The sequence below is a fragment of the Puntigrus tetrazona genome, chromosome 25 (genome assembly GCF_018831695.1).
Source record: "Puntigrus tetrazona isolate hp1 chromosome 25, ASM1883169v1, whole genome shotgun sequence".
Lineage (NCBI taxonomy): Eukaryota > Metazoa > Chordata > Actinopteri > Cypriniformes > Cyprinidae > Puntigrus > Puntigrus tetrazona.
In genome coordinates, this window is record NC_056723.1 from 5,626,216 (window position 1) to 5,641,246 (window position 15,031).

The 15,031-nt window shown below is 38.2% G+C and overlaps 1 protein-coding gene across 2 annotated transcripts in view; it reads right to left on the reverse strand.

Moving 5' to 3' along the window:
• Nucleotides 1-15,031, reverse strand: part of lrp5 (low density lipoprotein receptor-related protein 5) — a 55,287-nt gene that overhangs the window by 24,255 nt on the left and 16,001 nt on the right. For both annotated transcript variants that reach the window (XM_043227707.1, XM_043227708.1), the window contains exons 6-8: nt 13,100-13,231; nt 10,591-10,987; nt 10,331-10,502 (exon numbers count right to left, since the gene is read on the reverse strand). In XM_043227707.1, the coding sequence (XP_043083642.1) occupies nt 10,331-10,502; nt 10,591-10,987; nt 13,100-13,231 (701 nt within the window). The remainder of the gene's footprint in view (nt 1-10,330; nt 10,503-10,590; nt 10,988-13,099; nt 13,232-15,031) is intronic.

The following is a 15,031-nucleotide window of genomic DNA, read 5'->3' on the forward strand; positions in this document are numbered from 1 at the left end:
CAGACCGATGTAAAAAGAAATGAAAATTAAGTTACCAATTCAATTAACATGTTACACACTAGATTCATTGAGTCTGTGACGCTTTTAATTTGGACGTAATGCCGTTGAATCTTGCTGGCACCATCTCTGGATTTAAGTAGACATGTAGACCAACCTCGCAAAAATGCCGGTATCCTGTTTACACGATTCATAAACAGGCCAACATAAGTAAATACATCAACATCCGGTGGATATCTGACATTACTTTCAGACGCCCAACGCTTCTTTGGGAGAGGAAGAAGGAAAAAAAAAAAAAAAAAAACACCTCACACGCCCAGACTCGGGGAGTGTAGCTCTTATGTTTTGACAAAGAGCAGTAAAATGAGAAGGTCAGACAGAAGAGAGGAAACTAAACTGCCAGAAATTCTACATTTAATTAATAGAAATGTGACAGCATTGAAGTATCAAAACCAAACAAAAATCAATAATATTCACATAATGTGCTTACACAAAAAAGTGTTTTTTCTACAAATAAAGAAATAAAGTCACAAACGTTGCAGTAGGTACTTTTAAAAATAAAAAGAACAAAAAATAAATAAAAATAGCTTACGCTTACAAAACTATAACCCACTAAAATGAATTATGCCGCTGTTTAGCACATGCAAAGGATATGTCTGAAACCTCTCACACATAAAACAACCGAAGCCTCCGGGCCGCAGACAGAGCCAAATATATACATAAATTCACATATATACGTGTTTGTGTGTGTATATATGTGAATTTTTGTATATATGTGAATACACACACACACACACACACACACACACACATACACACACAGGCTTGTCAATTGATACAAATATTTAAATCGTGATTAATCGCTTGACTCATGAGTTAGCTTGCAATTAATGAATTTATATTTTCATGGACAGATATGAGTGCTTTATGCAATATATGTTTATTATTAGTGAAATCATAGTTAACATAAGAGCATGAAGATCACAGATGTTTTTCAAAGAACTTTGACTATTACACGCATAAAAATAGAACATAGAAATAGCAGAACAATAGAAATCCCATTACTTCACTTTATTTGCACTGAGGAACTGACTTAGACAAGCCTGTTTAAAGAGACAAGACCAGCAAATCTCAGAAGAAACTAAATATGGTTTGGGCAAAAATATATATATTTTTTTTTAAAAAGGCGCTTTTTAAAAAAATACAAGTTCCTAAAGGGGTCTGAAAAGTTGCTAAGATGGCAACACTGACAGCACCTGGATAAGCCATGGGTCAAACAGAAAATGTACAATTTTTTTTTTTAAGGGGTGTCCAACAAGCCGCAGTTCTCCTTTAGAAGTCTAATGGAAGAGTTCAAAGTCATTATGTATAAAGACTCTTCTGATATCAAGGTTGCAGGTGGAGGTGGAGGAAGAGTGGCAGATACTATCAGTAAAGCAATTCAAGAAAGTAGGAATCAATATGCTCCCCAACAATACATCTCCTCGATTAGAGCTGGAGATAAGTTGCATCAGAGGGTTGGCTCAGTGGGGGTAGCTTCTTGCCAGTGCACCTAGAGAGACAGTCTTTCCAGGTCGACCTGGAGGGACAGTTAAACTTTCCAGCCAACATTGCAACCACTAGGCTCCACCTGGATATGATGCTAACATCGGAGTCTACAAAGCAAGTGATTTTGCTAGAACTGACCGTCCCCTGGGAAGATCGAATTGAGGAAGCGTATGAACGCGAAAAAGGCCAAATATGCTGATCTTGTTACAGAGTGTTGAAGCAATGGGCGGAAAGCAAGTGTGAACTAGTTAAAGTTAGGATTTCGCTGGTAGATCAGTTCAGTGAACTCTTAACCTGCTTTGAATCTTGACTGTTAATAGATGGACAGAACCCTCTCGATTTTCATTATAATTATTGTCATTTGTGTTTTAAAGATCAGTTGAAATCTTGAAGGGATAGTTCATCCAAAATGTGAAAACTTTATCATTCATGTCGTTCTAAACCCAGATCTGAACACAAAGTGTTCTTATAGCTTCATAAAATTAAGGTTGAACCCCTGATGAAAGCTCTTTGATATTGTTAAAAATATCTCAATTTGTTATTCAAAGATGAACCAAGGTCTTACAGCATTGGAACGACATGAAGGTGAGTAATTAAGGACAATTTTATTTTTATTTTTTTGGGTGAACTAGTATCTTTCGTTAATAGAGCATGGATCAATTTCACAAACCACTGCGAAGCTCCACCCTGACTCAAAGCAATGTTCTTTGACTCACATAAGCTGTTCCCACCCTGATCTGTCTACAGTAGTATGCTGCTCCGCCTGGGACAGCCAAAGGTTTGTCTAACCCGACCAGAAAGTTACAAGTCGAAATGGTGTCTCAATTGGCTGTAAATTCGGAAACAATGTGTTTTCTCTGGGGTACATATGGGACGCATTGCGAGCAGACAGCAGAGTCGACAGCTGCTGGTGACTGCTTACCACAACACTGATGCAAAAAAAACTGGGACAACCGCTTCTGTATTACGTTAATAATCCGTGAACATCTCCAGAACAGGAGAGGAGAGCTCGGCGTCTTTCCCTTTCGCTACCCTCCCGCTGACAGATGTGGGACAGTGGCGAACATCCCTCAGGAAATGAGATGGATTGTGGTGGCAATAACTGAGCTACAGGACAGGAAAGACTAGGACTGCTGAGTGAAACCAGGCCGACTCTACACTTTCACAAGTCTCACTTGTAACGTGAGAAAAACAGAGAAAGAGAATCCGCTCTTGAAAGCGTGAAGCACTCGTTTAAAATTTCTAGGTGATAATAAACAGCATTTTGTAGTTGATAAAGCAACTGATGATTAACTGTTTTGGGTTTTAAACCTTTGAAACTGGGCTTTATAATGTTTACAAGCAATCTGATCTAATCTCAGAAACTTGAGGAATTATAACTTTCACTTACAAAACACAATAATCAAAAATGCAGCAGGCAATAAAATTATAAAGATTAAATTGATAAGTCATATCTTGTCAGAACAGTCGGGAGAAATAATTGTTGAATCAAGTCATCACTATTTTAGCTTTCTTTGCGCACAAAAGTATTTTTGTAGCTTCTTCATAAATGCTATTTTAATGATGTCCTTACTACCTTTATGGTCCTTGAACATGACAGCAGCATTGTTGTCTATGCAGGTTCAAAAAGCTCTTGGATATCTTAATTATCTTAATTAGTTTTTTCTAAAGATGAACAAAAGTCTTATGGGTTTGAAATGAGATGAGGGTGAGTAATTAATGACAGAATTTTCATTTTCGGGTGAACTTCAGTTCTTTTTCCCAAGGTATCCGATTTGATGGTCTTTTAAATTGCAACCATTAACACACTAAGCACACACGCAAACCATTTATTCTACTAATTCATCACGCTCAACAGCAATTTTGAGTGGTTCTGCAGTCCGTCAAAGCCCTGCTGGCCTTTAAAAATGTTACATTTGAGCGTATTTGTTTTCTCAAACAAAATGACAAAAAAAAAAATTGCATGAGTGAAAGAATTGCTGGATAGTGTGCGCGGCGCTGGCCACAGGAGATGGAAAATATTACGAAAGTCAGGTGTCTTTTATACCCCTATAATTCAAGTGAAACCGTGTATCCTTGGAGCCTGGAACATCAAAGTTTAAGACCTCATGGTGAAACAGCCAGCAACAGCAACAAACTGTTACCAGGCAATTAACTATAGTGCTGTTTGGCTTGGACTACCACTGGCTGGATTTGGCCTGCGCAGAGGCGCAAACTTGCAATTCTGTTGCATTTGAGTGAATTCTAGTGAGACAACTAGAGCAGAGACCAGTGGCTGTACCTACGTCATAGACACTAGCTGTATGTTACAGTTTTTTGGCCCAACATTACAGAAGATGGCATGCTGTATGTGTATGTGCGTTGTATGTAATATTCTATTTAAATGAACTGTATTATGGCCCCTTCCTGCTTGGGGAGGAAGTTCTCTGGATGTCTGCCAGACTTGTGTGGGACATCCATCACCTGTACGAACCGCATGTAAGTGGAGCTGCATTTGAAGCTCGCAGCCTCTTCAAAGTAGCTTATTCTACCACTACCGTCCGAATCAAAACAGCCCCTTGCTCTGATGGGCCTTGGATGTGCCGCTAGCTCATAGACAAAAGGAGCTATCATTAGCATGGCCAATGTTTTAGCGAGAGGCCCCTCGCTGGAAAAACCCTGCACAAATCAAGTTTCACGGCTCCTGCCGGCCACAATGTGCCAGGGCCATTGGTGCAAATGCTTTGAGAGGACTTTAAAGAAAAGCATTATTGATCCTCTTCACACTTATGTTTTTTTTGCCAGCATCCATCAGCAGACGAGCCCTCGGCCACCTCACATCGTTCCGCCGCAAATAAAGCCCTCTTTCAAGCTGTTGCTTTTCATTGTCACGGTGTTGCCATACTGAAGGGCCATCAAAATGCACTTCAGGATTCATTGTAGTCAAATGGCTTTATTGAGAGGAAAATTAAGACTTTTAGAGAAGGGAAAAGGGAAGAATGTAGCTATTAAGCGATGTGAAAGAACAGAATACAGAATAAACTGAAAAATAAATACACAGAACAGAACACATAGGGCAGATTGGTATACATCAATAATATTTTTTATGTAATAAAATGAATATATAAGTGCTGTCAAATGATTAAACACGATTAAACATACAAAATAATGTGTATTTGCATACATAATGTGTGTGTACTTTGTATATATACAGTGTATATATAAACATACAATATATATCTTGGAACATTTTTACATGTATATACATTTACATAGTTATATTTTTATATTATATATAAATAGATTTAATACATTGCATTTCTCTTAAAGATATACATTTGTTTGTATTCATTTATAGGCCTACATAAAGACTCATTATGAAAAAACTTGTGTACTGTATTATATATATATATATATATATATATATATATATATATATATATATATATAAAAATGTATACATATTTTGAATATATACTGTATAGCCTATAGAGTTGTATATTTATATGGTTATATTTAATATATAAACATAACATTTTACATATTCATAAGTATCTACATGCATGTGTATTTATATACAGATAAATATAAAGAGTAAAAACTAATATATTACGTAAACAGATATGTTTATTTCTGATGCAATGAATCGCGACTAATACAGTAAGAGCAAACTATCCTATGATGAGGTCCTCTTCAAACTAGCGTACAAACTGTTTCCCTCAACAATATTTACATCTCTGCTTGAGGCGACTCAAAAAAAAGCCCTCCTGTTTTGCGCAAGTTCTGCTTCACTCTGTTCTACATATTTGTCTTTATGGGAACCCAGAGGGCACCCATGGCACTTTGCAATCAGGGTCACAAAAGACTCTGTGAAAGCAGAATCTACATAATTGCCCCACAAAGCAGGGGACTTTCTACACCAGGGACGGCACATCAGTCAAATGAGTTATCTTAAACATCTCTACACTGAGGGGGTGAATTGAGGGGGTCTGCGGCGACTTCTAAAGGGTTCAAAGGGGTGGGGTGAAGAAGGGGGTGAGTTTGACTGTTCGGAAAACAGGCGAAAACACACGGCGAGAGCGACAGAAATGAAAAGCCCCACAGTTCCCATACTGTTTAAGGAAAAAACCTTACAGTGCAAGTGCCAATAATCAAACCTCCTTTTCAGACGTAAGGGACCTGAGATGAAAGGGGATGTTCTTGGCACACATTCAAAACGATCTTTTGGGCATTTAAGAGAACAGGCTGTGAACCTGAAACACCAGTTGGAGCTCTGTATCGTGAAAGTGAGGACATGTCAGGTGGTTGATTACAAAAGCAAACGTCCATCTATGTAGTGAAACGTGAGAATAAAAAACCATTTGTCATTTACTCACATCCACAAATTAGGTCTATGCATGTACAGTAACTCGAGAAGCTTTTACACTACAGAAAGATGGCAAAATCTTCATAAAAGTACCTTAAATGTGGTTCATGAGATTCACGCACTACATATCAAGTCTTATGAAGCCATATAATAGCTTTGTGCTAGAAACGGAACACTATTTAGATTATTATTTACAGGTAATCTTCAGTGAGCTGTTAACTGCAGACTACTGAGTGAAGTGAACTCGAGGATTGAATTGTTCTGATTTAAAAACGAATCTGAGACGAATGAAAAACCTTTCAAATGAGACACAGATTCAAATCTAATCAAGATTTTCAGTGAATAATAATAAATATTGGTCTGTTTCTCACACAGCTATTAAATGTTTCCAGAGAATTTTGGCACTTTTGCATCTTTTTGATGTTTAAAAGATCCAGTGTCTATTCAATTCAAAGTGCATAAAAAAGTGGCCAATTCTTCAAATTTCTCCTGTTGCGTGCCACAGAAAGACAAACTTGTACAACTGAGTTTTTCATAATGTCCTGCTAAAATTACCATTATTAACTGTAAGGAAAAGGAAGGCCAAAAAAGAGGGTAACTGACAGCACATTACATTTTGAGTAAATTATTCCTATAAAACCAAATATGACAGCCATATACTAGAAATAAAAACTCTGTCAAGCTTAAAAATCATGTCTCAAAAACAGGCTGGAGAAACTGCTACACGGTCCTTTCACAAACATGAAAATTTAACAATGGAAATGTCCTCAGCCCCAAATGCAATTCAACTTTTCAAGGAGGAAGGTAAAAAAAAGCCCTTTCAGACAAGGCCTATCACCAGCCGTGTTAAAGGGGGAAAAAAAGCAAGAAGGCAAGAGGGAGGGAGGAGGGCCCGAAAGCCTCCATTCCTCTATTTATAACCATTCAGGCAGTGAGCAGCCACATTCCAAATGCCAGAAGGCACTTTTCAAAACTCCTCATTTAAAACTTAATGTTGTTTTCAGCTCCTAAAAAAGAGCCGCCCTCCCTCACACCCACCATCGACCAAAAGAAACCAAGCGGGTGAAAAAAAAAAAAAAAAAAAAAAAAAAAGGCAAACAGTAACATGTAAATGTGACTCTGTTCGGAGGCAGTCCAGAATCGGCCCTTTCAAAACAAAAAGGGCAGCTGAAATGAGGTAAGCGTGCATCAGTATGCAAAAAAGAAAATCTTTAATGAGAAATTACTGATGGCCGGGCCGTGCTGAAACTCCACCGATTAGCACTTCAAGGGCTTTTCTCCCTTTCAGAGGGTAAGTGGGCCAGCTAAAGAATGGCCTCCGCCTCCATTAAGGTGAATCTGAAGAACCCTTGTGAGAAAGGAGAACAGAACACACTTGTCAGCTGCTGGGAGGCAGGGGAATGCGGCGCAGCCACCCAAAAAGTGCATCTGGTGCAGGGGTGGGGTGGTGTGCGTGGATGGAGGAGGACCTCTGCAAGATTTCGCCTCTATTCTGTGCAGCTTTTGTTCTGGTGTAGGCAGGGGGTCAGCTCTGAACACATGACCACAGGGCTTCCCTCCTCAGCCGGGCAGGAGAAGAGCGCGTCCCAAACATCCCTTAAAATCACTTCCAAAGGAACAGTAAATATACTCATTTGTTTATCCTACACTGTAATAAGATTAAACGGAGAGCAAACGAATAAAGCCTTCTGCTGAACAGATTTCTCTCTGTGACCCTGTCCGGTTTAGAGTTTCAGAATTGGTCTCAAAGTGTTCTGCCCAAATATCAGTATGAAATTTTCTTGATTCTTTGGATTTACTCTACGAAAAACCATTTAAGTTCATATTGAAATTAGACATAATAGAGAAATAACAGAGCAACAATTGAGAAAATACAATGCTCCTTTTCAGGGGGTGTCTTAATAGGACAGAACAACCACAAATTGGATTTATTCAGTGTCACAAATGTTGTTTAATTATATCAATGAGAAGAGAAAGACACTGAGTATTGACACTGACATGATACAAAACAGAGCAATACAACTGCAAAATGGAGGCAATAATACAAATACTCCTCTGGTGATGATTGGCGATCTTAACTGTTTCTCAGTTACAGCAATGAGATTAAAAGGAGATTTGTGCTTGCATCTTAAATTTCTCACCAGTAGTCTAACATTGGGTCTCCTCTAGAGTTTCAGTGAAATTTCTGAGAATTTTCTGAGCAAAATTATCCAGGTTCATTTTACAGCAACAGATATCTTTTCAGTCACTATTTTAATTTCTCCCCAGGAATTTTAAGAAGAAAGATCTGATGCAAAGTTGTAACTCAATGCAATACAACTGAGTTCGTCATTAAATCTACTGTAGTATGAAAGAAAAACTCTGAGCCATACAATATTCCTAAATGACGGAGACTGAAAAGTAAGAACTTCACATCCATCCAAACACTGATCATCATAATCATCAAAAACAAATAGTTTTTAAAATAAATAATCAAACAATATTTAATTTTAATAGTAAATCCCCTCTATCCCCCTCTACCAAAAAATAAAATGTATTTCAATTTCATTAATTAAAATAGAAATTAAATCTGGGTGAAACTTGTTTACCGTTTCATTCTTTTATTACTTCTGGAAAAACTTGAAACACAATTTTAGTAGTAAAGAATGACATACATTTTTGCACATTTTATTTTTTTGTTCAACTTTATGAGTGTTTTTTTAATTACCATGTTTTTGTATTTTGCTTTGGTACGGAAATTGGTAGAGAGAACCATGGATTTTCACTGGTATTGAAATTTTGGTATCGTGACAACACTATCTGGCCTTTTACCGAGCCCTAATCTTCAACTCATTCAGCTCAGCTTTGACACAGGAAAACACCACCTCGCTCCTCCCTTTCATGTCCACAGAAACACCTCTGCATCTCAAAGAGAGAGTGAAGCGAAGTGAACACAAACAGGGACTCATGGTGGTTTTTTAGGCCACCCTTGCCCTGCTGTTCACCCTTGGCCCGCCTGTCCTACTGCCCCTTCTTTTTAAATGCCACAGCAGGGAACCTGGCAGATTAAAAAAAAGCCCTGGGTTACGAACAGGTTAGCTGTGCTGGCATTTTGCTGGCTGTGACTGTCCGTAAACTCACTGGGAGTTCAGTGCATCAATAAATAATACCTACCCTTTAAATGCACAGTTTGAGAGCTCTAAACTAAACCTACCACACAATTAACAGGTTTATGAACCCAGACAACACAAGAAATTGCTGTATTTTTGTGCAGTTCTAGTTTCAGCCATAACATACATAAATTGTCCAATTCGTGAACATAATGCACTAGCCCTTAGCTAACAAACATCTTTACAGGATTTATTAATATGAAGATATACAAATAAAAATAAATCGTTACTTTCTTTTTCTCGTCACAGAATTGTAGAGATTATTAGTCGAAGTGCAGGAAGACATTGAGAGAGCCAGGTTTGGAAAGGTTGTTGAGACTCAGCGTGAGAAGAAAAGCAAACGAACGCGAGAAAATAAGAGGGGGATGTTTCCTTAGCTTCTTTTGTGTTTACACGACAGGCTTTCAGGCATACTGACTGAATGAAAAACCTCTGTATTATGACACCCAGGGACCTGTGCCTACAGGTAGCTGACTAATTACACAATGCCAAAACCACGAAAACGCCCAGACCACGAAGCCTGTGCCACAAAAGAACAGACATTCAGGAAACAAAAACAGACGGAGAGAACTTACGACAGAATAAATCAAGACATTTGGTCTGAGGCCTGAGTTAAAACAAAAAATAATCCATGTGAATATGAAACCTTACACAAGAAATCCTCTCATATATGCTTGAGGTTTCACAATGGTTAAGTCTAACAAAAACAAAAGTGGGGGAACTGACCGGATGTCTGGTGTCCCTTTTTTTGATTACACAATCTGTATCAGATTCCAGAAACACTTTACACTGAAACAACAATTTAATAAACTTCAGTGTCAAAGTAGTATGTGCACCCAATACACTCTCGAGTCTCACGGATATCTGAAGACTCTTGACAATATACCAAACTGTAATTTTGCTCATTGCAGGAAGGTGGCGCTATTCAAATGGTTACTTTAAAAAACAATAACAACAACTGGATCCTTTTGAAAAATGCCCTTTAAAAGGCTATTAGCGAAATGTACATATGATGATCACTTCAGGGAAGTACTTGAAGGACTGGCTGCTCACTTTCAACAAAGAATTCGCCCTTGGACTCTCCAGCAGTCCTCAGGTCCCCTCTCATTACTTCACATACTCAGACCATTCAATCAGCACCAAAGTACGTGTCTCAATTCAGCTATTGTTGATCATGGAACACCATAAAATTTCACAGCTACTTGTATATGCTTCTGGTGAAAGGAAAATCAATGAGCAAACATTGCAACAAGCTGACACCATCTTTAAAGTAAAATGTTACATGACTTACCTCAATTTTATCCGTTTTGGCATCCCCCCAGTAAAGCTTTCCTGCCATGTAGTCAATGGCCAAACCATTGGGCCAACCAAGGGAGGTGTTGAGCAGCACAACCCTGTCTGTTCCATCCAGGTTTGCTCGTTCAATCTTAGGCATCTCGCCCCAGTCAGTCCAGTACATGTATCTGCACAACAGCAACAAGATGAAAAGTAAATTACATGCTAATTTAGAATTACCAGAGATCTCAGTAATCAAGTACATAACTTCTGTACCCGTTTATGGGATCCAACACGATGGCTCGTGGCTCGTCCAAGTTCTCAGATATGAGAATGCGTCGAGAAGTGCCATTGAGTCTAGTCACCTCAATGCGATCAGTACCGGTGTCTGTCCAGTAGAGGTTGCGCGCCACCCAGTCCACCGCAATTCCATCGGGATGGTTGATCTCGTTGGTGACCAAAGTCTGAGCATCACTTCCGTTTATTTGGGCACGGCGGATGGCCCTCACCTCATCATCGGTCCAATAGACGTAACCTTCCACTGGGTCATAGTCAATGGCAATTGCATGCCGGATGTCACTGACTTGTAAAACGATGTCTGTGAAGTCAGGTAAATCCAGAGATATCCGCCGAAGGTCAGTTCGGCGAGCCAGTAGAAGCACCTGCTCTGCCCCTGGTAATAAGATTGAGATTTGCTCATACCGTTGAGAACAACAAAGACATCTGTTACTGCAAAAGATTCATCATTGACCAGAGATTGCCTGGCCTTTGACCTGCACTGTCTACTTCAATTAGGAAAGCAGAAACTCAAAAGCACCTTGCAAAAAGGGTCTACAAGCATGTGTATTAAGACTACTACCATGCCTAGGGCACAGGCACAACTCGTCAAAGAAAACAGAGTCTGACAGTAGCAATTAGTAGCATGAATTGCAGAGTTGTCCCTGCAGACGGTGCACTGCAAGATCGCATTGCTCCATTACAAAAACCGCATGCCAGGTTTAAATACCAACAGTAGAATCTGTCTAGACCCAATCTGTGGAAGCAATTAGGTCCAACCTTGTCCTTATTTAATCTCTCTTTGTAACAGAGCACGCTCCAGTACCCACAACACAAGCTGCGGTCCACGGCACCCAATAAGTAGTGACATCCATCAGCGCTGACACCAATAAGAAGAGGAAAAAACAGCTCCTCTAGGGTTTCTTGGGCTTTTTTTTGACTTCTTTTGGTTTTAATTTGTCCTTCGTTCTGCCTTGCATGTTATCAAAGCGAGTGGACGTCTGACTAAACCAAAACAAATGCCTTCAATTTAGCCATCCAAGCTAAACAAGTATGAGGTGTGGACGTTTGCTCATGCTAATCCTTTGTCCTACTGGACCCACTCGTGCCCTTGCCTTGCCACTAATGAAAGTCCACTACAATGGGCTATTGTTTGTTCTGATTAGTTGTCAACTTTTCAGGAGAGTTGCTTAATCCTGAGGTCAGTGGGAATATGTTTCATTTGGCCAGACAACCTCCCCTGTCCTCTGCTAATGCAACACTGGACAGCTCCATGTTTCAATTGCGCCACTGGAATGAAGTCTTGAAGAATACTTCTCATTGTTTCCTGGCCTGGGAATACACTGCCTCAAATTTGAAGGAGTTATAAATTCAAGTAGAAAGGCAGAGTGACTTGGGAAGGGGTGAATGTATTTTTTTCTAATAAAAGAGCAGTCTGTCATTAGCAGGCTGGGTGCACAGATACAATGGACAAGTCTGTTCTGGAGAGGCTGGGAAATAAAAAAAAAAAAAAAAAAAAAAACTCAAGCAATCCAGGGGGTGAAGCCTGATTTTAGAGTAGCCCTTAGTGCTAAATGTACGTCCTCATTATGAAAAAAAGGACAAATGCATTCAAATTAAATGAGAAGGATGCAGTTTGCTTTTGTATAAGAAAAGTTCTTTTTGGACATATAAATACACATGGATCTTTCTGTTGTCCTCCACCGATGGAGGTTTCACCATAGTTCCACTAATGAACTCCAGAGACTTATTTTCATTAGAAGTTACATTCTTGACTTGGAAGGATCATGTTCATGACTTCTAAGAATTTATTAAATACCATGACTTTTCCAGACCTGGCAAATGTCATTTTAAAATTCTCTGGTATTACCAAGGACCCCATAATGACTACCAATTTACAACCAGCAAAGGGGCTTTCCTTAAGGAGTCTGGAAATGAGGGAATGTATACAAACCACTTTAGTAATTCAACTGAACTGGACCTAAATGCACAAACATTGGACAGACCCTGTCAACCCCTAATAGGCAACCTTGGGACCATCAAAGCCCCAAAACAAGGTCTAGCAGCTCTTCATTTAGAATAAAATTCTTATTACCAAAAGAAAAAAAAAGAAAAAAAAAAAAGAGCAAAATGTGTCAGCTGTTCTGGAATAAGGTTATGATTCATGATTGCTGAATCAGAGGAGAGTGATTTTGACTAAATTGTAAACTCAAATGAAACACCATCTGTCAAACATTAGTCTCTGTCATGGTCTTCTGTGCAGGACGGCATGCAAATGTTTTATAGAAGCACAGTACGCCAATCCTCATACCAAAACCAGCCCATGAAAGGCCACAGTTCATAAAAATCTAATTTTATGCTCGAGAGCAGGAACATCATAATAAAATTACAAATGCAACAAAACCATTCCATGCTCTTCATAGAAAAGCAGCCATATCTATATATCTATGTATGTATGCATCTATCTATCAAATCTCTTTTTGGTCTTTTTAAGAATTCAAATTTTTACCTGGTCGACAAGTCTTTCCATCCTCTTTGAGTTTAACCCCAGTTGGACAAGCACAGCTATAGAAGGGCGGCACGGGGGAGAGAAGACACAGATGGGAACAGCCTCCATTTCTTTCACTGCATGGGGTTTGAACTGTGGAGCAATGACAGGGAAAAAGGAAAGCTATAAAACTGTTGTTTATTACACATTACTGCAAAGAGCAATGACCTCTTGGTTAAAAAATTACCTGAAAACACAGTGATCTAAAGAGCATGTGAATGTTTTACCAATTCCTCAACTTAATTTGAGAAAGTTCATTAGATAGGGTGATTAATGTGTTAGAGCACTGAATTCTATAGTAAGCGCAAGTATGGTATATAAATAACCACGGTTTGAATGCATTAACCCTTCTCAATTCGTGCTGTGGAAAATTAAGAAATTTTTTCAAACCATGGGGGAAAGAGCAAAAATCACAAAAGCAGATGAACTTAATTTATTAGAACTGATGTCTATAAGATAATAAAAAAAGACTTAATGTGTGATTTTACTTTATTTTTAATTGAATGTGTTTGAGATTTCGCTCACATGATGCATTATTTAGCACCATAAACTATGGTCTTCCTTTTTACCTGTGACATGACAGATTAGAGGAGAAAAAAACAACAACAACAGCATTGCTCAGTTCCTAAACAAAACTGAAATTCTTGAACAAAAGAAGGTGACAGCAAAACATTTTATTTCCTGTAACAGGTTTTTCCATTTCCACCAGGGTCATGCTCTGCTTGCTGCAGCCTCTCAGAAAACTCCATCTGCTCCATCAGGAAAACATAAGCGGCCCTGACCCAACACTTCTCCACGCTGTTTGCAGATGTGGTGTCTGCCCAGCACACTGACTGATGACTGGTCCACAGTTCAAGGACACATGAGGAAATTCACAAAATACCGATACAGCCACATTTGTGAGCATAACGTTGGACTATGCAACTGCAAAAACACAAATACATCTTACAACTAAAATCATCAATTTATTAAGTTGAATTATTATATTAATATTACTGAAATACTGCTATTAGTCATCCTCAAATAATCACAAACTCTTAGAAAATTCTAAAAATGTATATTAATAAAATAAATAATGCTCTTAAATGAATTACATTATTTAATAGTAATATTAAAAGGAATAAAGCTCTAACGTTATTAAAGTTATCCACTTTTTTCTTAAATGAATTTACATTTAGACTATTGTTAAAAACTATGGGATATGTTTTTTTTTTTTTTTAAGAAATTAATTATTTTATTCTTCTCATGAATGCACTAAATTCTCCTCATGAATGCACTAATGAATGCACTAAATTGATCAAAAGTGACAATATAGATATTTAAGTTAAAAACAACATTAACAATATTAATAAGAATCAAAGTTTTTTGAGCAGATCAAGTAGACTGGAGTAATGGATGCTAAAAATTCAGCTTTGCCATTACAGAAATAAATTGCATATTAAAATAGAAAGTTATTTTAAACTGCAATAACATTTTACATTAGTCTATTATATTACTGTAATGTTCAGTAAATAAATGCAGCCTTAGTGAGCATTAGAGTTTTCAGAAACAACAACAAAAATATTCTGTCAATTTACCAGAATTATAATGAATATTTTATAATTGTTTTTCTTTTATATTAGATGTTTAGGTTAATCAAAACAAAACATTTATTTCCAAGTGCCCACTGAAACCTGCCAGAACCACCCTGGTTGAAATCACTGGTCTCAATCTTCACTGTTTGTTTATATGATGATTGCTTCATGCTTTCTTTATTATCTTACCTCCAACACAACAAACACTTACCTAGTGGGGTCTTTGCAGGCTGTTAAATGTTTCAGAGCAATCGACGCCCACACCCACATCCTCTCTCACACACACACACACACACACACACACACACACACACACACA